General features: G+C 39.5%; 1 protein-coding gene across 1 annotated transcript; it reads right to left on the bottom strand.

Moving 5' to 3' along the window:
* Window positions 1-812: 812 nt before the first annotated feature.
* On the bottom strand, window positions 813-1,763 carry HAPSTR2 (HUWE1 associated protein modifying stress responses 2). Its single transcript, XM_054579530.1, has 2 exons — window positions 1,638-1,763; window positions 813-1,529 (listed from the first exon to the last, which is right to left on the bottom strand). Exons 1-2 carry the CDS (start codon window positions 1,761-1,763, stop codon window positions 813-815), a joined length of 843 nt encoding a protein of 280 aa, XP_054435505.1.
* Between the last annotated feature and the right edge of the window lie 24,053 nt (window positions 1,764-25,816).

Raw genomic sequence — 25,816 nt, 5'->3', positions numbered from 1 at the left:
TTCTTACATTTCTAAGAAAAAGGAGCATCACTGGACTAAGAATGCCACTGCCATTGATCTCAGGATCTCAATTGTTGAGGTTTAATTTTCATAAAAAGAGGATTAAATTGACTTACTATGAAGTCTCACCTGGCCAATCATCATAGCACCACTTTACACCATTGCATAATCACGAATATAATCAACCATTTAAAAAAATTGTGTCCCTCTAGGGGCATAAAAAAAAAACACCTCACAGCCTAATATGTATTACTTGCACAGTTTCTTTCTAGAAATTAGGTGTATGGTACAGTGGAGCAAAAATAAAAGACTCCAGATTTCACAAAGATGCCTAGTTTTACATTTTGATAAAATGTAATTGAACTGGCCAAAATGGTTAAAGCAAACAACCAAACAAACAATAAAGGATAAAAGTATCCCATAACCAAGTAAATGCCTTTTAGTTGTTCCCCTTTAAGACTTTTAAATAAGGTCACATTTATTCATTCAACAAACATTTATTGAGCACCAACACTGTGCTAGGTGCTAAGGAACATAACGGTAACAAAGATAAACCAGGTTCCAGCCCTAGCTGGACACTACTGCTTTAAATGATGTTGCTAACTAGTTGTTCTCTGATAGTATCATATTTTTGTTAAAGTCAGAGTCATATGAGGCCTCTTCTGGAATACTTTTAAAATTTCTTTATGGCAAACTCGATAGAAACCTTTGTTTAACTTAAAGAAGAAATGGTGTCGAGTATCCTTTCAACAATCATGTTGAAGGTCAAGTTAGGTTTAAAGCAACATGGCGAGTGGTGACCAAAGTGACAGTTAGACCATTCGGTTGCGCTTGTGGGTTGGGGAGTCCGAGACGCCTTCACCGCACTGGGCCAAGGTGCGTTTGCGGGACCCCCCACTGGCCAGGTGGAGGGGCAGATCTTCTGAGTCGCTGGAGTTCAAGTCGTCCTCAAGGATGCTACTTCTCTGGAGACCAGCGCTAGTGACACTGCTGGAAACACCACTGGCTTGAGGTGGGGAGCTGGGTGGGCCAGATTGCACACTGATGGTCGCCATGGCACCACTGAGGCCGTGCAGGGCGATGGCCTCATGGAAGGGCTGCAAGTCGACGTCTACCGACGAGCTGGATTCAGTGGCGGCAGCTTGGCTGGAGGCCCCAGCAGGAGGCTTCGGGGCAGTCCTGGGGGTATGCTGTGGTGGAGGAGCTGGGGGCACTTTTCCACACAGGAAGCTAATCAGATCTTCGCGGTGAATAGTGCTTCGGCCCTTCTTCACCCAATCCAGAACATCTTTGATACGACGCTGGTAGCCAACCTGTACGCCCAGGTCAAAACTTCGTTGGTGGGCCTTCCCACTCTCTTTGTAGAGGCTGGTCACAGCCATGGCCGCGCTCTGGAAGGGGTCCCACATGGAGAGTTCTGGCTGTGGGTACCCCGAACCCCTGTAGAGCTGGGCCACGGACGTGGCAGAGATCTGGAAGAGGTGCCACAGCTTCTGCTGCTCGCTCTTGGGCCCTACCGCCTCCTCGTCCTCCTCATCCTCCTCGGTCTCCTCAGCCTCCTCGTCCTCCTCAGCCTCCTCATCTTTCTCGGCCTCCTCGTCCTCCTCATCTTCCTCTGCTCCCTCGTCCTCCTCAGCCTCCTTGTCTCGTATCTCGGGAGGCAGCTGCTCTTCCTGCTCGGCTGTGTTCAGGCATTGACGCTCCCACTTAGAGAACCAGTGCTCTGCGACCTCGGCCTCGTCTTCCTTCAGCTGTTCCTCCATCTTCTAAGCTGCTTGCCTCCTTCCTCTGACTCCTGTTCCGAGAGCTGCCCTCCTCCTTAAGCGTATGCCACCCTCTCCGCGTGCGCTGGCGGGGCAGGAGCTGACTGAGCGGCCCTGAGACCAAAAGCTCTGGTGCGCACGCACCGCCCGCGGTTCGGGTGCACGCCCTGGCCCCGCCCCGCCTGGTCCGACCCCAGGCTGTGCGCGGGACAGAACTCCAAAGCCGCCTGTGCCGCCTGGTTGCCCCCTTCCGGCCTCCCGATCGGCTCCTAAGGAACTCCCCCCTCCAATGCGCTGCGGCCTCCCCAAAGCCGCCGCTGTCGCTACTGCCACAGCATCGGTAGCCGCCGCCGCCTCCGCCGCCGCCACTGCCGCCGCCGCCGCCACTGCCGCCGCCGCCGCCGCCGCCGCGGCCCCTCAGCTGGGCCCTAACCCCCTTTCCTCCGCGGCTGCCGCACCTAGAACTCAGAGAGGGGCTGGCTGAAGCGCTGGCCTCAATGCGGCGCTTGCCTGCCGCTTGGCCCCCTTTTCACACATTTTTGAGACTTGTCGGCTTCATCCAATGAGCTGATCAAATTTTACATCCTATGTTGCCAGAGAGGATTATGGGGGCAACTTCATGGTGTCAATCACATCCAGGGCGCCGATCCGGGAAGGCCGGCGGGGGGTTGGAGGGGGGTGCGGGGTGCGAGATATAGTGGAGGACAGGCATCTGAATAAGCAATCATCTGAATCCCACCAATGCCCTTCGCAGAGTAGGCACCCAAGAAAATTGTTTTCTGGGCATAGAGGCAGCATTTTGTAGAAGAAAAAGAAAAAAATCACATCACGTCAACCCCTCTCTCCAGTCCCCCTGCCTCACCCTCCCTTGGACCTCAGTTTCCCCAAGTGCCCAATGAGGTTGTTAGATTAGGTCTCCAGAAAGCACTTCCAGTCGTGATTTAGAACTTTCCTGCTGTCCCAGCAAAGCATATCTTCTGGGCAGTTGCACACGTATCAAATCCTAAGAGTCGCTCTCAGAAATGGTATTGATTTTTTTCCTACAATATTTTTGTAAGGCTTTTTGTCATTAAAAGAATGGGTTAGAGGATTTCTGTGGGGTCTACTTTCAATTATTGAAAATTGCAAGATGAAGACAATTTTAAAAAATGAAATCCCAAACACAAGATTTTTCTGCTCTAGTGTAAAATTCAGTACTTTTGGGGGGGGGGAACCCAATCCAATTTCCTTCCAACATCCTTAAAATTCTAGCTAGTTAAAACATCATAATATCAAAATTAAGCTAAAACTGTATGTGATACTAAAGTCTTTTTCCTTGGGTTCAATAACAGCGTCCTTCTAATGATGTGATCCCTTTTTAGTGATGACAATTCCAGAGCAAACTGTGTTAAGAGAAGAAAAATTATCACTGAGCTAAGAATAACATCAAAAAGGAGAGGAAATAAAATGAAATGATTTTTTAAATTTAGGGAAAAGTTTTTTTGGAATATCACAATTTTTGTTGTAGAATATTTGCTAAATCTCTAGAAAGCCTTACAATTTAGATAAAGGAAGCTATGTTTGTTTAAGATTTCCCAAGTATGAAAATTAGTATCTAAAATAAAATGATCTAATCATTAACCTTTATGATCTTCCTTAAAAGAAATACATGTTTCTAAATTAAATATAAAAGGTAAGAAGAAGAAGAAGAGGGGATTGTGTCCTTTCTCTGCAAACTGGGCTTTTTCACGATTCATTAAACCCTTTTTTCCATATGTGTAATTGGACTCTTCTCATTTACATAAAGGAGGGATGAGGCAAAAGACCTAAAACTGGCCCAAAAAGAGAACTATGTTTCTCATTCTCTTATGTTAAAAAAAAAAATTGTAGGAGAAAACTCCAAGAAGGCAGGGCTCCCTCCCCCCATCCCACACGAACCCATATACATCAGCCCTGAAATAGTTCATGGCCAAGGAGTTAGTGGGTTTGCCAGAGCCTTGAGTGTTGCCCTGCATGTACTGCCTCACAGTTATTGTCAGAAAATAATGTTTTTACTTTATCTTCTCTAAGTAAAAAGCTAGGACTAAAATGACTGAGTAGTACACCATATCCCATTTTCTCTCCTCATTTCTGATTGGGTTAAAAACCAAGAAGAAAGATTGTGCTGTCTTTGAAAAGAACACAATCCTCTCTCTGCTTGGGCTTGAGTTGTCTGTCTGGTATCCTCCATTCAGTTGGTTTCAGCACCTGATTAATTAGTTAATTAGTACTTAGAGCTGACTAGCCCGGGTCGGCAATTTTCATGCCCTGCATGGCAAAATGTTGAATCTAGCACTGAAATTTCTGTCACACATCCTAATTATTATCACCTCACTACTTTTAAAACCATTGCTCCAAATTATTATAATAGACAGAGCCAGACAACTGTGTGGGAATATGTTCTCTCTGAGAAATAATGGTAGACAATCAATATTTTTCACTGTTGCCCTTAACATATTTAAATAAAACAACTGAAAGGGGAAAATTCTAATTCAATTAGACTCCAATTTCTTCCATAGAGAAAATGATTTTATATAGGAGAGATATTAGAAAAATCACGCCAAAAAATTTTTAATGTTTTATCAGTTCCTCAGATGGCAAAATGTAGGTTTACAGTATATCCTGAGAGTAGTATTGTTCCCAAATAAGTCTAAAATGTAAGGAATAAAAAAGAATAGAAAATAGAAACAAAACAACTGCCCCCCCAAAAAAAAAACAAGACCATTTTAACTAGCTGTAAGTAAATGATGCTATCTGTATACATTTTGAATAGGGGACGTTTGATGTTTAAAAATACTGACATGGTTTAGGAATGAGTTTTCTACAGGAAAAAAAATCCTCAGATGCTGTCCCATTCCTCCATAAATTTGATGTCATGGCTAAGGTTAAATAGCAACTACGGAAAAATAGTTTTAGAAAATAAGTTAGGACACAAACCTAAAGGAGTCTAATTTTTGGCATTTCTCAATTTACAATTACCAAAAAGGGCTCCAGTGTATCGATGATTTTCAATATTACTGGTAGCTATTTTCACCTGAAACAATCCTTATATATCAGTAGTGGGTTGCCTGTAATTGTAAGAGCTAAATGGTACACAAAACTGGATACACAACCACACAGATCAGTAAATGGGTAGGACTGAAAGCAAAAGTAAACACCAACCTTAGGAAATGAAAGAAGTTAAAAGATAAGTGTTAAGGACCTTATTCATTTTGAAGAATAAAACAAGATTTAGTAGCTTTCCACTTAATTTAAATGAAAAGAATCACTACCTTACATATTGCAGTGATAATGTAATGGGGAAAGAAAACAAAAAAGTCTTTGTACAAATGACACCTCCTATAGTTGTTGTGAAGAAACTTTTCCCCTTGGTATCTGCTAACAAATTCTAATTAATGCTGCACATTCCTTTACTGAAATCATTTAATGCGTAACAAGGGGGGTAAAAAGAAATGCTGAATGCTCGTGATTGCCCTGTTAGAATTATGGGAGTGAAAGCCTGGGGCCCCAAACTTACTGTCTATTAAAGCCAAGCTTTGAAAAAGAAATGCAACCTACAAAAGCTGTCAATCTCCCTTGCCCCTAAAGCCTGGGTTCACATGGATTCAAGTGACAGCCCTCCTCCCCCATGCACAATACATCAATCTGTCTCTCCCACAAGCACCCACAGCCCATTGTGCTGGCCGCAGGTGCCTATTATGGCACCCATGGCTGCCTCCCACAGCTCCGCCCCTGAGAAACAGGAACTGCAGACAATGGAGCCCTGTGGGAAGACAGGGGTTGGTGTTGGGAGGGATAGCAGACAGATGGTGAAGGGTATAGGGTAGTAAGGTAGTTTCAAAACAAATGTCAAACATTCAAAATTATTGCTTTCATGTGTCTCCCCTTTTGAATTGCCTTTGCTTCAATCACCATCTGCCATAATCATAAAAACACTTACCTGTTATGCTGAATATTTGCTCCCCTTTTTGGGTGGTGGTGGAGGGGATGAGCTTCAGTTCTCTACTCTTCCTATTTAGTCTCTAGGTTTCTCAAGGTCACAAACTGAGGAGTTTTAGTTAAGTGACACCAGTAGACCATATAGGAGAAAGAAATATTTCCAAATTTTTTGCAAGGTTTGTGATATCTCTTTGAGCTTAGCATTTGGCTTCTTATGAGGGCAAGGGTTGTAAAAACTAGTTGTGAAATCAAAGTACTATAAGATTTCTTACAAATGTCAAATCAGGCAGGTAGAAATTCTTTTCTGGTAAGGTGTCACATAAAGGGAGATGAGGTGAATTAAATAATAACTGTAATGAAGGTTTCTGACTCAGCCTCTTTCCCTATTTCCAAACATGTCAACAAAACAAGTAAAATTGTAAAAAAAAAAAATTACTAAATACTATTCACATCGATTGCCATCATCAGAGAAAAGTACATTCTAAACATTTCATTTCATAAAATTTTGTAGACTTGACTATGGTGTTTTTAATCTTCTGAGTTACAGACTAATTAGGAAGCAATAAATGGGAGAATTAAAATGTATGTCAAAAACACATGTTAGTTCAAGTAATATGATTTAGTTGCTTTTGCCCTTATTTTATCATATCAGTATACCATCTTACTCCTGTTTCCAAGATAATTTTTCATAAATTAAAAGCAAGCTAACAGTAACTTCATCATTACTACTACTACTTGTCTCAAAAAAAAAAAGACCAAGACAAATCTGGCACAAAATTCTGTAAGTCATGGTCAAGAGGATGGGTGACTTGTTAGGAAGAGGGTACCCCCCCAAATCATGTCAGGGACTAAAACCAGCCAGGTTTCCTGAAGCAAACAAGACAGTTTTGGTTTGCTGTCAAAAAACTACAAACTAGGCTTTAACTAGGGACTGTCAGGGATCCAAATGAGCTCCAGGCCAGGGAGAGCTTAATTAGCAGAGTTGGTTTGGGTTTTTTAATTACACAAGAAAAACAACCAATACAGTATGAAAGCATACAGTGGTGTAATGTAGCACAAAATTCACTATTCTATTATGTGTGTGTAGTGATTTTGCAAATTCTGTTAACAACATAAATTTAGATATTAAACATTATTTTTGTGCCCATTACTAGGGCATGTTTTTTTTTTATTTTCTTCTTATGTATCCTTTTGGATATTTTAATGTATTTATCACCAAACACAAATACACATGCCTCCTCCTTTTTATACAAATAGTAGTATACTATAAAAAATGTATTTTTTACCTGAGAGATTTTGGAGATCAGGACATTAAGAGCAACTAGGACATGCTACTTAAATGTGAATAGTTTTGAGTCATATTTGGTATTTGTAAAAGTTAAAGCTCTAGTTCAATAATGGAAAAATATATAATTCCAATACTTGGCTACCAAAGTGACCAAACCATTTGGAGGCTACTCTATTTCTTTGAACCATGATTGAATTAGACATTCCATTTCTAATACTCACAAACTAATACAGCTAACTCCAACTATCCATCTAAATGGGAGCCAAAGAAAATGGGGAAGAGAAAGTCGCAGATAACCCATAGATAACAACCTTTGTTAGAGATGCTGACATGGGAAAACTTTTAAGGTATTTATTGGTAGGGTTTGTGAATTGTTTCTGTAGTATCCAAAACATTCAGATTCAAGAGATATTGCTAATTCTTCCCACAGGATCCACGGTCCATTATTCAGACTTCCGGTATCTCACATAGATGACTTTGCTTAATTGGTTTAACTGATTAAAAGACTCCAGATTTTATCTATAAAATTGTTGACAATACAGTCCTTTTACCTGTGCTCCCACACCAAGTCCTTTCACTTCTAGATCCTTTCCATGGATTTAAAATCCATTTTAAAATTAACATAGTTTGTTGGTTAAAATTCAAGACTTTATTGTCAGACAAGTCTGGGTTCTAATGCTGCCTCTGCAATTTGAAAGTTCTGTGATGTAATTTCTCTGATACTTGAGGTTTCTCTAACCTCAAGTGAACCTACCTCATAGGCTTGTTGTAAAGATTAAATGAGGCCAGACATTCACTCTTAAAACAATGCCTGGAACATAGTAAATCCTCATAACAGAGTACATATTATTACAAATAATAATAATATCAGTTATACAACTATAAGGGATAATTAGATGGGTTCTCAAATATAACTAATCAGCGAAGTTCACAGGTTTTTGTGTGAACTTAAATCTTCATTTCTCTTGGATAAGTGCCCAGCAGTACAATCATGGGATGTATAGTGCTTGCATGTTTAATTTTTAAAAGAAACTGCTAAACTGTTTTTCCAGAGTGGCTGTACAATGTCACATTTCCGTCAGCAATGTATGAATGACCCAGTTTCAGTACGTCTTCATCGGCATCTGGTATTCTCACTATTTTTAGTTCTTCTGATAGATGCATAGTGATATCTCATAATGGTTTTAATTTGTGTTTCCCTAATAACTAATAATATTGAACATATTATATGCCTATTTACCATCTTTATATCCTCATTTGTTTCTTTGTGTCTTTTGGATTTTTGTTTTATTTTTTACAATCAAGCTATAGATGAGGTATACTGAGGATTTAATTAGAGTTGTAAAACAGATTTTATTTTACTTTTAATTTTATTTGTTTTTAGTTTAACACTTCAAAAGCTATTATTATATATCAAATACTATTTGAAGTGTTTTTGAAATACTTATTTCAATTTAAATGAAATTTAATCTTTCAGCAGCTGTTGTCATCTTCTTTCAACAGTTGAGGAAACTGAGGGCACAGAGACATTCAATAATTTACCTCAGATAATACAGATAACAAATGATGAAGCTGGGATTTGAACCAAGACAGTAGTTGTTATAAGTGTACACATAATATTAGAGCTGACAAAAGTCAGAAATAGAGGAAAGAGGAAGAGAGTATAGGAAAGGATCTCTGAAATGTGTCAATAAAGATTGTCTGGAATTAGTGGAACCAGAAATAGAGATTAAAGTATATTATTTAAAGTTATAGCCCTAGCTGGTGTGGCTCAGTGGATTGAGCGATGGCCTGTGAACCAAAGGGCTGACAGTGCAATTCCCAGTCAGGGCATATGCCTGGGTTGTAGGCCAGGTCACATAGGAGGCAACCACACATTAATGTTTCTCTCCCTCCCTTCCCCTTTGTCTAAAAATAAATAAATAAAATCTTTTTAAAAAAATAAAATAAGCCATAGCTGGTGTGGCTCAGTGGATTGAGCACCGGCCTGCGAACCAAATGGTTGTTGGTTCAATTCCCAGTGTAGGGCACATGCCTGGGTTGCGGGCCAGGTCCCCAGCAGGGGGCGCACAAAATGCAACCACACATTGATTTTTCTCTCCCTCACTTTCTCCCTCTCTTCACATCTCTAAAAATAAATAAATAAAATCTTTTAAAAAATAAAGTTATAAAGGTAATCACTAAATGTCTTGAATATTATAACTAATAATTTTTTGAAAAGTCAGAAGTAGCTAAAAGAGGTGGCATAAGTATGCTGATTCCTTATCTTAGTAGATAGTCAAATAAATATGTCTAAAATGGATAAACAAATAACATTATAAACTTATTTATATATAAATGTCTAATCACTGTTATATACCTGAAACTAATATACAGTATGTTGACTGTAATTGGAAATAAAAAATTATTTTTTAAAAACCACATTATTTAGAGTATAATATCATTACTCTAAATGATATTAATCATCAGAAAAACTCAAAACTAGAAATAGTTAAAAGCAGTTACCTCTGGAGACTGGAAACTAGCTATTAAAAATGATAGTTTTCTTTTTTTCAATACTCTTCAATTTAAAAAAAAACTTGCAGGTAGTATTATTTCTGTAATAAAATCAGAGGATGTTTTAAAGCATTGTAGGTGATTCTGATGAGGCTAATAGCCACCAAGCTAAATTACACCCAATATTCCTGGGTGTCTTCAAAAGTAGGTGAGATGAATGGTTTAGCGTGTTGCATATTGGTCTGGTGTTACTAGGTGCTTTGCTTCTACTTGAGGTATCCTTAACATGCAAGTCACCCTAGGATGCTATTCCTGGCTCTATATTCTCTTTTGCCCTTCCTCTTCCAAACTCCCTCTTTTAAATCCAGAATCAGACTGGTGAAAGGTGAACAATATTGTTAGGATCAAAGACAGAGAATTGATAAATGTCCATCTCCCAAATTCAAGCTCCTTGCAGTGTACATAAATAGATCTCAATTCTAGGTAGATGTTCAGAAGAAAGCGTTTTTTCATTTGAAAAAGCAGTATATACACATGGTTACAAATTTCAAACAGTGTAAAAGTGTGTGCAGTTGAAGGCAAATCTCCCTCAACAACAGTCCCCATATCTTCCTTGCCAAAGTCAATCACTTGTTAAAATTTTCAATGTATATTTTCAGATATTCATACACACAAATGTATATGTACAACTAGGAGCACACCTTTCACATTATCTTGTTATACACTTCTTTTTTCTAACATTAATATTTTTGGAGATTGTTTAAAACTTCACATATAGATCTACTTCATTCTTTTTAACAGCAGCATGATATACCCTTGTATGGGTATACCATATTTATTTCAACAGTTTCCCACATATTAACTTTTTTATTACTATATTTTTATATTTATCATTATAAATAATACCATAGTGACCACCTTTGTACATAAAGGTCTACATCTGCTTTTATTTCAGTAGAATATATTCAGAGATACATTTAATATATACATATGTGCATATGTATCTTTATAGATATTAGCAAAATCTATTTGATATCTGTATTATATTCTATCATATGACCACTGATTGTACCATACCTTATTGAAGCATTAAATTAACCATCACAGTGTGTGTGTGCATAGAAGCATGTTTAAAGTCAGTGATTACTTTAAAATTTAGAAATCAGATTATAGTATAATAGATAATATCCACAGTATTTGAAAATATACCAAATTTACCATCACTTTAAAAATTTTTTTTATCCTCACCCAAGGACATTTTTTCGTTGCTTTTAGAGAGAGGAAGGGAGAGAGAGAGAATCATGGATGTGAGAGAAACATCAATCGGTTGCCTCTTGTACACCCCAAACAGGGCTCCAACCCACAATCTAGGCATGTGCCCTGACTGGAAATCTAACCCCTAACCTTTTGGTTTTCACAGAAAGATGATCCAACCAACTGAACCAACTGGCCAGGGCTACCATCACTTTTTAAAAGTGAACCCTGCAATACTTTATAAATCTGTTTTCTATTCCCTTAGAAAAATTAAGGCACCAACAAAATACTTTTTATCTGTTCCCTGAGTGAAACTTATAACTCAAACTTTGTATAAAACTTTTTTTCTATTCTGCTCCATTCAGCTACAGGGGCCTCATTTAAGTGCTTTCTTGGAGTCTAGGACCTCATACTTTGGAACTGATATAGATACTTTTAAAGATTTTATTTATTTATTTTTAGAGAAGGGAGGAGAGGGAGAGAAACATCAATGTGTGGTTACCTCTCAAGCACTCCCTGTGCCTAGGCATGTACCCTGACTGGGAATTGAACCAGCGACCCTTTGGTTTGCAAGCCAGTTTGCACTCAATCCACTGAGAGCCACACCAGCCAGGGCTCACATAGATTTTTTTCAACATCTCCCAAATTCCATTGCATAAACTCCAGATTTTTCCATCTTCCCAAAGTTCTGATGTGCTAACAAACCACAGAGTATGTGGAAGCATGAATTCCACACCCACAGAGCTTTATCAAATGCCATGGACAAATAAATTGCTCATATTCCTTACAATTAGGCACCATTTCTCAAGCAATAGTAGTATTTATTTCCAGAAGGTTAACCAATGGAGACAATAGACCTTTAGCTCAATAAAGTACAAGTATAAAGAGAAAACAGAAGGAAAACAAACAAGGGGAAAATAAGGACATATTTTGAAACAAATGGCGCCAGAAAACTCGATATCCATTTGTGGGGAAAAAATGAAACTCAACCTTACCTCACATCAGGCAAAAACATCATCTCAAAATGGTTCATAAATAAACTTAAATGTACAAACCAAAACTATGAAACTTCTAGAAGAAAACATAAAATAAATATTTGGAACTTATCAGTAGGCAAAGATTTCTTAGGACACAAACATCATAAATCATTAAAGGAAAATATGGATAAATTGGACTTCAAAATTTAAAACTTCTGCTATTCAAAAGTTACCATTAAGAAAATAAAAAGGCAAGCCACAGACAGGAAGAAAAGTATTTTCAATACATATATCTGTATCCAGAGTATACAGGATGAGGCAAAAAAGGGTTTACAGTTGTGAGTACACAAAACAGAGTTTATTCTTGCATTATTATTTATTAATTATTGTATTATTTTCCATGAAAACCATAAACCTACTTTTGTCCAGCCCTGCATATATATGTCCTGTCACTCAACAAGAAGACAATGAAATTAAGAATTGACAAAATGTTTGGACGCTTGACAAAAGAAAGTATGTGAATGGCCAAAAAGCGCATGAATGATACTCAGTACCATTAGTCATAAGAAAATGCAAATCAGAACCACAATAATATATCACTATACACCTACTCAAATGACTAATATTAAAAGATTGACAATACCACATGTTGGCAAAGATGTGTAGCATAAGATCTCTTATAAAAATTGCTGGTGGAAATCCAAAGTGGTTACAACCACTTTAAAAAGCAGTATGATGCACACACACACACACACACACACACACACGAATTTAAACAAGCTCTTAACATATAACTCAGCAATATTACTTCTAGGTATCCACCCAAAATAAACGAAAATATATGTGCAGAAAAGATGTACACTATAAGGTTTTTAGCAACATTAATCATAATAGTCCCAAACTGGAAATAATTCCAATGTGTATCAACTGATAAATGGATAAACAAACTGCAAATAAAGGAAATAAGCTATTGCCTTTGCTTGTGTGGCTCAGTGGATTGAGTGCCAGTCTGTGAACCAAAAGGTTGCTGGTTTGATTCCCAGCCAGGGCACATGCCTGGGTTAGGGGTGTGCAAGACACAACCGGCCGATGTATCTCTCACACATCCTTGTTTCTCTCCCTCTCCTTCTCCCTCCCCTCCCCTTTCTCTAAATAAATAAATATAATATTTTTTTAAAAAATAAATAGGCTATTACTAATGGACCAACAACATGAATAAACCTCAAAAATATTTTGCTAAGTGAAAGAAGTTAAACACAAATGTGTAAGTGACAGAAAGCAAATCAGTGGATGCTTGAGGCCAGGGGCCTTGGAAGAGTATCAAGAGACACAAGGAAATTTTTTAGGGTTGTGGAACTGTTCTGTAACTTGATTATGACAGTGGTTACCCAACTTTATACAATTATTAAATTCATCCAACTATACACTTAAAATAGATAAATCTCATTGTATGTAAATTGCAGCTCAATAAAGTTGGAAATTTTCTAAAGGGAAAAATTTTTTGGTATCCTCTTCACCAAAGTGCCAATCAATGCTAGTTGTCCAGAGTCACACTAGGAGAAATTTTCCAAGTGGACAATCATATCATAAAGTTACCACATTCACAGCATGGGGAATCCACAGTCCACACAGACTGCTTCCTTCTTGGAGGTTGGCATGAAGAACTTTCCTTTCTTCAAAATTTTAGCCTTCTTAGGTGGTGCTTCCTCCAGTCTCTAGATCTTTCTTGAAGCTTCCTTCCTCCCTTCAGAGTCTAAGATGTATGTGTGTGTGTCTACGTGTGTGTGAACACTCAAATACATGTATGTATACACTCAAATATATATTTAAATTCTTCATTTCCATTTCCATTTTTCTTTCCACCTCTGTGTTTCCCACATCTCAGTCACAAACTCTTTGTGGGCTTTACCCAGGAGTACAGCTCCCATTTTGACTTAGTTGCATAGTCCTTTACATTTATAACATTTATACGGGTCTGTCCATAAGATATGCAGCCATGGAATATGAAAAATAGAGACATTTATTGAAGAAGATACAAGATACAAGACACATTGTACATAGGCCAATGACACCTCAGTCCCCTTCAAAGCAGGTACCTTAGGATATCACAGAGTTCTCCCAGTCGCCATCAGTTGCCCCATTGCATTTTTCTGAATCTCATCGATGGTCTGAAACCTCTTCCCTTTCAAAGGTGATCTTAGTTTTGGGAAAAGCCAGAAGTTGCAGGGTGTCAAATCTGGGCTATAGAGGGGCTGAGTCACCTGGGTGATTTGATATTTTGGGAGAATTCTCTGCACCAGATGTGATGTTGTTGTGATGAAGCTGCCAGTCACCAGTTGCCCATAGCTGCGGCCTTCTGAATCATCCAAAGTTTCTGTGGAGGAATGTTCAAGCTCAATGCAGTTTGATGCAAATACGTTGCTCTACTGGCTCAGTCATTTTGAATGCGATATCTACACACTACACATGCTCACTCAATAGTGTCTACCGCCGCACAGACTAGTACAGTGAAGTCATCATTGTTCACACATGCACATTCCAGTCCACTCTCATTGGCTGCCAGGTTACTTGGATGCTGCACAAACTTTTCTTGTTATATTAACAATGACTGGATTTTTCCGGACTTACCTCCCTGCAACCTCATTCTTTTGAATTCATTTGCCCTCCCCTATTTCTGTGACAGCTCAAATCTTCCTCTCTACCACCTCTTTCAAGAGGTGGGAGGAGAGAGACAAATTCCCTTGAGGGACAAACATGTGGCCCAAACCTTCCTAACCCTGTTCTCCCAAGTAACCTAATGGGCTTAAACATTAAACAGCCCAGCCTCAGAAATGTAACTGCAAGTTGGAGGAGGAACACGGCATTGGAGGCTTAGAGAAGTCCAGCAGCTTCTTCACAAAGTGGCTTTTCCAATCCTGGGATCACCTGGGACCAATTCGATGGGACTTTTTCATGTGTATCATTGTGCCCTCGGAAGCTTCTGAAGTGCATCAGGATTTCACTTCAATGAAGCTCACACTAAACCCAGAGAGCCCCATTCAGTTTTCTATCCCAAATTACACTCAGCTTTGCTGACCAACTGAGCACACTAAACAAGGTCAAAAGATGTGCACCCAAAAATAACATAAGGACTGCATATCAGATTGACAAAAATTAATCAGATTCATAAGGCCTGGTTGGTAGATTTATGGGAAACACACATTTTTGTATATTGTTGTCATACATATACCTTGTGTTAATGTATACACAAATACACAAAAATGTATAGTTTTTCTGTACAGGGTTGGGGTTTTTTTTTGCAATTAATGCTGGGATTCATTCCACAATTCATTATTTTTTACCATTGCTGTATGTTCAAGTAGTATGTGAATGTGATTCTTTTTATGCAGTTGCATATATTTTTCTTTGCCTAATTTAATGTCAAATAAATGAATTCATCTAATAAAAAAATACGTGCTATGCATCTGGGACAAGAATTTAGCAACAGTGTTAGAAATTTTTCTCATGTATACTCTTTGACATAGCAACTTCACTTCTAGTAATGTGTTAAAAGTACAGGATTTAGAGTGAGACAGACCTGGATTTGAATTCTGATACCACCACTTTCTTCCTGACTTTATGACCTCTCTCTGTCACAGTCTGTCTCTCTATAAAACCCTGGCAAATAACGGCACCCTGACAACCCTGGAAAAAATGGGCCTACATCATATTGTCTTTTACCGATAGGATAATCAGTTGCTTGGGCCTGGGGGGTGTCTAGGGTGTGGGACTTGCACAGCTAAATCCAAGAAGATCCTGGCCAAAATAGAACTAATACTAGTCCATATCACCTCCTTCAGGGACCATAATTTCTTGACTAGTCACTTCTACAAGTATCACGACCATTTTAAATGAACATCTTGACCCTTTATGAAGCACCAGCTACATCCCAAGCCCTTTATATAAATCAGTGGTTCTCAAACTTTAGTGGGCATCTGAATCACTTGGAGGGCTCATTAAAACACAGATTGCTAGGCCCACCCCCCACAGATTCTGGTTCAGTAGATCATGGAAACACATACCAAGCAACCAGGATTGCTAACAGAGGCAAGAAGGCGGGGAAAGTGGGTACTCACAAGATGAATATAGAAAGTATGCATCATGAAGTTCACAACTGACATTGGTCTAACAACACTGAGTGTTTCCTAAAACAGGAATCTTGTCTCATTCATCCTTGATACGTACCCCTGGCCCAATACAGGGTGCTCAGCAGGTGCTCAACAGACATCTAAAATTCTGTCCTTTATGCCTCCTTCAAGGATATAGGCATTTTAAGCATAAGTTGGGGTCACACCCATTGACTAGTTTGCTACTGCATTTCAGCACTCTTACTCTGAGATTGACCAGCACTGTCACAGGGTGAGCTTTATTGAGTGGCATCAAGTATTTAATGAGCCCTGTCTAGGCCCTAGACAGATCCCTGAATGTAGTCATGGGCTTTTCCATCAGCCAGACCTGGGTTCAAACCACTGCTTTCCACTGACCAGTCTATGTACTTAGACTTCCAGTTTCTCAATCCTTGCCAGCATTTTGTGTTTTCACTATTTTTTATCCCACTCTTTCAGATAGGTGTGTAGGGATATCCTATTTTGATTTTAATTTGCATTTTCCTGATAATGATGTTGAGCTAATCATATTGGACATCTTTTCATGTGCTTACTTGCCACCTGAATATCCCCTTTTGGTGAAATGACTTCTCATCTCATGTCCAATTTATGATCATTGGTTTTCACTGAGTTTTGTGAGTTCCTAGTTTTTTGTCATATATATGGTTTGCAAATATTTTCTCCAAGACTGTAGACTGTCTTTTCATCTTATTTGCTTGGGCTTTTACAGAACACATATTCTAATTTCAATGAGGTCCAATTTATGAATGTTTTCCTTTTTGGGATGATGCCTTGGCCCTAGGATTTCACATAAGGCACAGTGGGTCTGTCTTCTTTGTCCTGTAGGCCAGCTACCTTAGAGGTTTTATGGGTTGGGGTCAGAAGCTAATCATTACATACTAAGCACATACCAAACATTACTTCATTTAATCCTTCCAACAACTCTATGTGGTAGACATCATTATTATCTGCATTTTACAGATGAACAAGCTGAGACAGAAACAGTCTTGAGGATTTGCCCAAAGCCCCACAGATAGAAAAGCTGGCACAAAATCATGGTCTGTTTCTGCTACCAAAACACCTGATCATGTGGTCACCTTAATTTTCCAGCAGGTTACATAAAATTCAACTTCTGGTATACAGTGTGTTTATAAATCTGACTTCAGACACGATCATACAGTTAGGAATGTTAATGTTACCAAGTCAGAAAACAATAGGGAAAATAACTGATGCAAAAGCAGAAAAATGCTCAGTCCCCCAGCCTTTGTTGTGCGCTCCACCCAGTCCTTCATTCTAACAATCAAAATACTATTGAACACTCAGTGTGTGGCCCCATTCTCTCAGGCCAGCATCGATCTGGTGGCTTGGTGACAATGGACTATCCTGGGTCACTGCCAGACCCACGTACATCAATCTCTAAGACGCTCTCTAATCTGGCCCCAAGCTTTATTGATGTCATCGGCATTCCTGGGTTCAAATTCCTGCTAAATCCATGCAGGTAAAGTAGTCACATGCCCACCAATGACTCTAAGGCCTAAGCTTCCCCCTTGTCCAATCAGTCCTTCCCCTGCCTGCCTCCATAGCTGATCATGGATATAGCTACCTGCCCAGATTTTTCTCTTCCAACTTTCCTTTACTTCTGACCTGTATGCTTGGATTATGAAGCTCATTTTGGACTCAGACTCCTGGGCAAAGTATTTTTACATTCTGGTGTTTGATGCATATATTCTGAATACTTCCCAAAGACCTAGCCTATAATATTTGTAGCCTATGATATTTAATCTTATATCTTTCTCTCCTTCAGAATCTTCTCTCTTCTGACACCATGGCCCAAATATTCTTTTAAGATCTTTTCATGAGCCCTAGCTGGTGTGACTCAGCGGATTGAGTGCCGACCTGCAAACCAAAGGGTCGCTGGTTTGATTCCCAGTTGGAGCACATGCCTGGGTTGCAGACCATGTCCCTGGTTGGGGGCGCGCTAGAGGCAACCACACATTGGTATTTCCCTCCCTCTCTATCTCCCTCCTTACCTCTCTCTCTAAAAATAAATAATTTTTTAAAAAGGTGTTTTCATGAAACCTGTTTCATTCATTCATGTAACATTTTCTTCTTGAGACCCTACGTTTTGTTAAGTACTGTGCTAGGCACTGGGGATACAACATAGAACAAGATAGGCCCAGACCCTGATGTCCTAATGCTTGCATTTTATCTGGGAGAAATTAATATTAAAGAAATTATTACAGATATCATGCCCTCACTGGTGTACCTCAGTGTATTGAATGCCTGCCTGCAAACTAAAGTGTTGCCAGTTCGATTCCCAGTGTAGAGCACATACCTAGGTTGTGGGCCAGGTCCCCAGTAGGGCACATGGGAGATGCAACCACACATTGATGTTTCCCTCTCTTTCTCCCTCATTTCCTTTCTCCAAAAATAAATAAATAAAATACCTTTTTTTAAAAAAGAAATTATTACAGAAATCATTATTGGCGCCAGTCTGCACCCACTGGACTTTTCTCCTATTTTCATGTGCATACCTTATACCTCAGTGAAAACCAGATTATTCGCCTTTCCCTAAACATGCATTAGCCTTTCCTTCCTCCCAGACTCTTTACATGTTCTTTACTCTGCTAATAATTTGCCGCCCCAGCCCTGGCTGAGTGGCTCAGTTGGTTGGCATGTCATCCCATACACCAAAAGGTAGGAAACCAATTGATGCCTCTTTCTGTCTCTCAAAAAAATTTAAAAATAATAATTTGCCACCCCATTTCTCATAATGTCCACCTAGCACAATGTCTATGCTGTCCTCAATACCCAAATGAAATCCACTTATTTTTATTTATTTACTTTTAGGGAGGGGAAAGAAGGGAGAAAGAGAGGGAGAGAAACATTTATGTGTGGCTGCCTCTTGCACACCCCCTGCTGGGTACCTGGCCTGCAACCCAGGCATGTGCCCTACACTGGGAATCAAACCAGTGGCCCTTTGGTTCGCAGGCTGGTGCTCAATCCACTGAGCCACACCAGCCAGGGTAAAGTCCTACCTCTTTAGTTGAAGCTTTCACCACTATACTGTCTCCCCCTCTCTATTTATAGAGTGCTGGGCATCACTCATGACACTAACTATACACACACCGCTTTATGTTCTAGTTATTTTCATACCCATATTACTGCACATGAAAGATAGTAGACTCTCTGAGAAAAAAAGTTTACTTCTGACATGTCTTTATGCTTCTTACACGTGCCCCAGTGCCTTGAACACAGCAAGCATGAAATGTTTACTTAGTGGGCAAATGTCTTACCTAGAACCATTGGACAGATAAGCAAAGTGAGACTCAGGGAAGCTAAAAGATTTGTCTAAACCCAAGGTACCCTACCTGGTATATGTCAGAGCCAGGATTCAAACCCATACAACCTGCCTCAGATCTGAGCTCCTAGCCCTGGCCCTCTAACAAAGCCTGGAATGATTTGCCCAATGTGGAACCTATAGCTGCAGGATGGTGAATATGGAATCCAGATCCAATTCTTTGTGGCAGTCCATAATACCATATCCCCATTGCATTCTTCATAGGAACTATGCTTCAAGGGGGTTCTAGGACAAACTAAAGTATAACTGCTGAATTAAATTGAGTCTTTCTGCAGCTCTTCTGAAGGGCAGAGGTCCTCCGGTCCTCTATGTCGGTATCCCAAACTTTGTTTCCCGTATTGCCCTCCCACCCTTAGGAATCTTTTTAGACATTTTGTCCTAAATGCCCCTCATGAAATTTTAGTACCACAGATACACTATATCTGCTTATGTACTGTATGTATATCTGTGCTTTACATAGAAAGTGAAAATCTTTCTTGTCATCCAAGAACCAATGTTCTCTGGGAATGATATTACCTTGTTGCATGCTCAAGGTTGACATGCATTCTTTCAACCTTGATTCTTTCTAATGCCTAACACGATAGTATTTAGTGGGGATTCTCCCCCGATTTGACACAGTGGAGCCAAGATTGTCAGGATCTCTTCAGTGAAATAATACACATTTGCAAAACTGCTTAGAGCTAATAATAACTATGATAACATCCCAATAACAACAATCTTGTCATGGATGCTGTAGAGAGAGGGTGATTCATCCCCTGTCTCAGGTTCTAAGACACCAGCTAATCATTTCTTTTGTTGTTGTTGTTGTTGTTGTTGTTTATTTGTTTTTTAGAGAGGGGGGAAAGGAGGGAAAGAGACAAGGAGAGAAATATCAAAGCCACCAACAGGGGCCCAGCCTCCAACCCAAGCATGTGCCCTGACCAGGAATCAAACCAGCGACCTCTCAGTTTACAGGCTGACACTCAGTCCACTTAGCCACATCAGCCAGGGCCCAGGTACCCATTTCTTGGAGCTCCCAGAGTCTGTTTGCTCACCTGTTAAAAGTGGCAATAAGCCTTTAAGTACCCACTACAAGAGGCTTTTGTGAGACCATGAATATCTAAATTTTGCAAATTGTGAAACAGAATGCAAAGGGAAATGCACTCAACTATTTTGAAAACTACACTGAAAAGTCTATTTTACTTCTTGTTAATTTATAATAATTAAAAATGTATAAAAATAAACACTGTAATGTTTGCCTAAGTATAAGGGGTCTCTCATACAGTAAAAGCACCCTCTGCCTATACTAGATTGTCTAACTGTAGCCACAGGTACAAAACTCACATAATTGAAAGTTAAGTAAGATCTTTTCTTTGTTGTTCCCTTAGAGAATATAAATTTTTCAGATAAATATATTACCTGAAAATGAAATGTTTTGCCCAGCATTTCTTAAACACTCCCAGCATCCCCTCCAGACTCTGGGGGTGGATAGGTATGGCTGGCAAGTTGCATTCTGAACAAGCTCCCTACATGAGTCCCATGATCTGCAGTGTTTCGGGACAACCTTCACCCAATCTCCTGGCTTTTCAAGTCTTTCCCTCACTTTTTCTTACCAATTAGCTCATTATTTCATTAATCCCACAAATTTTTGGGGGTGTGTACCATGTGCTAGGATATGTACAGTATATTGGATCAGTCTTTGGGCCCTTCCTCTCATGGAGCTTGAAGTCTAGCAGGGAAGACCAACATCAAGCAAGTCATTACAGGGCAAAGTGTGCCACAGGATGGGAAGTCCTGAATCAGAGGCGAGGCTAAGAGGTGTGTGAGAGCTGGTAAGGGCTTTGGAGAAAACGTTAAAGATTTTGGAGGTTATCCTAAAGGTGTTAAAAAGTGAAGTAGCATAATCCGGTCTACATTTTAGTAACAACTGACATTTATTTTATTTTATATTTTTCCCAACTAAAGCAACTCAACTTTACTGCAAGAAAATAACTTGCATAGACTTACAAAACAGAGCTTGTGCCCTGGTTGGGGTGGCTCAATGGGTTGAATGCCGGCTTGCGAACCGAAGGGTTGCCAGTTTGATTCCAGTCAGGGCACATGCCTATGTTGTGGGCCAGGTCCCCACACATTGCCACACATTGATGTTACTCCCCCTCTCTTTCTCCCTTCCTTCCCCTCTCTAAAAACAAATAAATAAAATATTTTTTTTAATTTCCTCCATTGATTAAAACAAAAACAAAAACAGAGCTTGTAACCAAACCAGGGTCCATGTGTTCAACCATACTCCAGCCCCTCTAAAGGATCACACTACACTGTAAAACTGGATGCTACTCCGTACTGAGAGGAATGGAGGGGCAAGAGTGGATGTAAGGAGACTAGTTGCAAAGCTTTGCCTCTTGTCCAGGTGAGAGATATTAGTGGTAATAAAGAGAAATGTATAGATTTAAGAAATGTTTAGAGCCAAAACTAGTGGTTCTCAACCTTGACTGTACATTGAATCACCTAGGAATCTTTAAAAAATACAAATGCCTGGGTCTCACTCCCAGACAAATAGATTATATTGGTCTGGGCACTGGAATTTTTAAAAGCTCCTCAGGTATTCCAGTGCACAGGCTAAGTTAAGAACCATTAGTCTGAGCCAGTACTTCCAGGACTTTAATGTGAATAAAAATAGCTTGGAAATAATTTTCTAGCTTTATTGAGACATAATTAACATATAACACTGTGTATGTTTAAGGTGTACACTGTGGTGATTTGGTATGCATATATATTATGAAACGAGTAATACAATAAGGTCAGTTAACACATCCTTCACCTCACATAGTAAACTTTTTTTTTTTGATCTTTCTCCATCTGGCTTATTTCACTTAGCCTAATGCCTTCAAATTTTATTTAAGTTGTCACAAATGGCAAGATTTCCTTGTTTTATATGACTAAATAATATCTATATAAATGTAAAAATAGATTGGAAACAGCCTGTTTGTCAATGGACAATTAACACAAAGACCACAAAGGAACATTTGGAGAAATGCAAGAAAATCCAAGATTATTTGTTGTTGTGGAAGACAAGGGCAGAGAATGCTATCAATAATGTTGAATGCTACTGAAAAGTCAGGTAATTGAAGGCACCCAAGTTTCCATTAGGTTAGCAACAAAGAGATCAGTGGTGAGAGCAATTTCTTCATGGTAGTCAGAAGGATGGGCAGAGAGAAGATTGTGATTGATGAAGCAGTGAGTGTTATTGAGAAAGTGAGAGAAATATTTTAAAAGAAGTTTGTCTGTGAAGGTCAAGAGAGAGACAGGGCAGTGGTCTGGTGGAGAAACATGTGACCAAAGAAGGATCATATTTTAAAAAGATGGGTGCACATTTAAATGCTGATGAGGAAAAATTAACAGAGAGAAAGAGAATTTAGACAGAGGAAGAAAGAAAGGACAATAAATGAGGCAAGATTCCAGAAACGTCAGGAGAAGAAGAGAGATCATGGCAGTAAGATGACACCTCATCCTAACATGTAAAAGGATGCAGCAAAGGTTATAAACGTGGTGGTAGAGACTTGAAAAGATTTACATCCAATGGCTTCTATTTTACCTGAGAAGAGATAGGAGTCACCATCTAAGAGTGGAGATGCAGGCAAGTAGTAGGGGCAGAGGTTTGAAGAACATGGAAAAGACTTATATTGCTTACAGTGGGAAATGAGTGAATTGCTAGACTGAGTTTGAAGGACCACTTGAAGTGAATAATCACAAATTTACAGTGGAAAATATTACTTTGTTGTGTGACTTTTTCTGGAAGTGCTTAGTCAACCCAGAAAAGGTATATATCTAAAGAAAGTAGGCAATTTAATTGAACTCATCCAGGTTTGGGAATTTCCTAGATAGTAGGGTGAGGTGAGTGAGATTCCCTCCCACATTCCCCCTCCCCTAGCCCAAAATTTAAGGAGCCACTCATTCTCAGGGCCATGCAAGTGTAGGATTGGCACCAGCCAGTGAGTGCCTCCTTACATTTTTGGTTGGAAAAGGAGTAGAGGTAGTAGAAAAACCTCACTCACCTCACCCTGGACCCACCTGTACACATATAAATTTGGTATATTTGCATAGGGTCATGATGAATATTGACAGAGTAATTACAGTGATGGACCATGTTATATAAGATGGGTGAAAAATAAAGGAAAAATAAGAGAAAGTAGAGAGATGAGGCAACAGGGGAAAACTGAATGAGTAAACTGTAAAGCTAGGAAGCTGTAGCCAGAAAGGAATGTCTGAAGTTGTGATCTTAGAGGTGGAATAAATTTTGGGTCCCAAAAAGTTCCAAGGTGAGATGGAAGATATAGGTGGCTGAAGTTAAAGTCAAGGACCTTCAAGATCAAGGTGTCAGATGGGTTGATCGCATTGCTGTTGACTTCATCCAGAATGCATGGTAAGATTTGTGATAGAGCTGAAGAATGGGTCTACTACCAAAGTCATTGGTGAACACAGAGGAATATTGAGGAGACCAACAGATGACAGCAGCAAGGAAGGCTAAAGAACAGTTAAACTGATTGGCATAAGTTTTTGTTTATGAGATGGTGGAGGGGCAATAAACTGAAAGTGACTTTGGACAGTGAAGAGAAACTGGCCCTGCTGTACCATGAAAAGTGGGAACATGACCTGCAGCTGGGGTTATGGTCTCTTCACTAAAGAACTAGGTTTCATTTAAGGCTAAGTCACAAAGTGACTGCTTTATGAAAGGGCCGAGTTTGGAGGTGAATTTTTTAAACAGGCAATGTGAATTCCAGAGGACTTGAAGGGATGGATTAAAGGTGATAGAACTAACTGGATTACAGGGTTGAAGAGACAATTAAGTCACAATGAGTCTGTACGTGATATCCTGAAGCTACCACATGGGGCTTAAATTTTTGTTTTTGCCTTTTTCTTTCTCATGGTCCTCAGGGATGAGATTGCAGTCAGTGGTGACAGGGAAACCTTTATTTTGACTTCTATTTCCTTGATAACTTCTTTTTAACCCAGTTGATAACAATAATGAAAAATAATGATAATAGTAATAATAATTATACATTTAGTAATTATAGTACTAATAGTAATAGTAATTATACATTTAGAAAACACTCACTGAATGCCTACTATATGCCAGGCACTGTTTTGGGTGCCAGAAACAGTTCATAAATGACGAAGTTCCTGACCTCACCGCACTTACATTCTATTAGTCAGGCCATAAACAAAGAACAAAAGAAAGAAGTATGTAAGTAAAATTGGGGAGCTGTAACTGTTTATGAAAAGAAGTGGAATAAATGCAAAAAAAGTGATGATGATGATGATGATGATGATGATGATGATGATGATATTAGTGAAGGTGGTCAAAGAAGGCTCTTCATAGGAGAGACCTGAATGATAACAAGAAGCCAGGCACATGAAGATGAACAGAAAGAGCATTTCTGATCAAGGAAATAGCAAGTGCAAAGGCCCCATGGGAGAGAAGGAGCTTGGGATGTTTGAAGAACAAGAGGGTTGTTATGGCTAATAAGAAGTCTTGCTAACTCCAAGACCTTACAGCATCCCCTTTTAACCACCTGCTTCTAAGGATGAGATTGAAGGGTCTCCAGTGTCTAAGGACCTGAATCTCCCAGAGCTGGTCCAAGAGATCAAGGCTAAGTGGGAGCAGCAGTCTACCTTCGGGTGTAGGGGGAGGAACTGAAGAATCCTTGCCAGGCATTGGAGTGGGAATGAATTTGCTCGGTAGTTTCAAGGCCACCTTGATCCAAGATCAATTGCACAGTCTTAGTGGAGATGGGAAGTGCTATTTCTCCTTTCATACCTAAAAATACTTCATCATGAACCAGGGGTTTTCCTAGCACCCTTGGCTTGAGGCTATTACATGAGATAGGATTTGGCAGAAGTACCAGCAATGTGGTTGGCAAGAAGGTGGCATAAAATACAGGATTTAAGTTTTATATAGAAAGGTTATTTCATGGGACTCAAGTCAGAAGAGTCCAAAGATCAAAAGGAAGCAAAAACAGGGTGTTATGGATAGCACAACTTTTAGGATGCTAGATACACACCCATCTCAATGGGGATGATCTCATGGAATACTGGTTCCTCTAACTGAATTGCCTCATGTCTGTGAATCAGAGCTAGGTTCATGGAACTATCATCATTTTATTCCAAAGACAGAAGCCTATACATGGAGTTGTAAATGAAAAGCATTCTGTTATAAGAGTGAAGACCAGGTTGCAGCATGGGGTAGAACTCAACAAATGCTCTGACACATCCATGAACCTAAATTCACTAGTAAAGTTGCTTTCTTTATTGCAGCATTAATTCAGCCAGTAGGCCTAGAAATTCACATAGTTATAGAGGATTGTGGACATGAGTACCCAGCCATGATAGCTATGTAAATATGTAAAAATTTTGAAAGGTCACTTTAGAAATGTCTGGGTTTATGGAATTCAGGTCAACGTAACACACAACATGGAGTCCCCCACAACCACCTCGGGCCTTTCTGGAAACTTGTGTGAGCCTAGATTGTTCAGCTCTGGAAAAGGTATGCATTCTCTGGAGCACATCAATGGCTTTGTCCAGGCAAACATAGGAAAATA

This window comes from Pteronotus mesoamericanus, unplaced genomic scaffold, assembly GCF_021234165.1.
Source record: "Pteronotus mesoamericanus isolate MK-2021 breed Mesoamerican mustached bat unplaced genomic scaffold, CSHL_Meso_final contig_55, whole genome shotgun sequence".
In the NCBI taxonomy this organism is placed as follows: Eukaryota; Metazoa; Chordata; class Mammalia; order Chiroptera; family Mormoopidae; genus Pteronotus; species Pteronotus mesoamericanus.
The sequence above is the reverse complement of the archived record's forward strand: the minus strand, read 5'-3'. Positions and strand labels throughout refer to the sequence as shown.

What these genes read in the sequence shown, in the direction of transcription:
- HAPSTR2 (XM_054579530.1), bottom strand. Translation starts at nt 1,763, where the DNA reads ATGGAGGAACAGCTGAAGGAAGACGAGGCCGAGGTCGCAGAGCACTGG. An exon ending in CCGAGATACGAGACAAGGAG is followed by an intron (nt 1,530 to 1,637) that starts GCTGAGGAGGAC and finishes GAGGATGAGGAG; the next exon opens with GACGAGGAGGCGGTAGGGCC.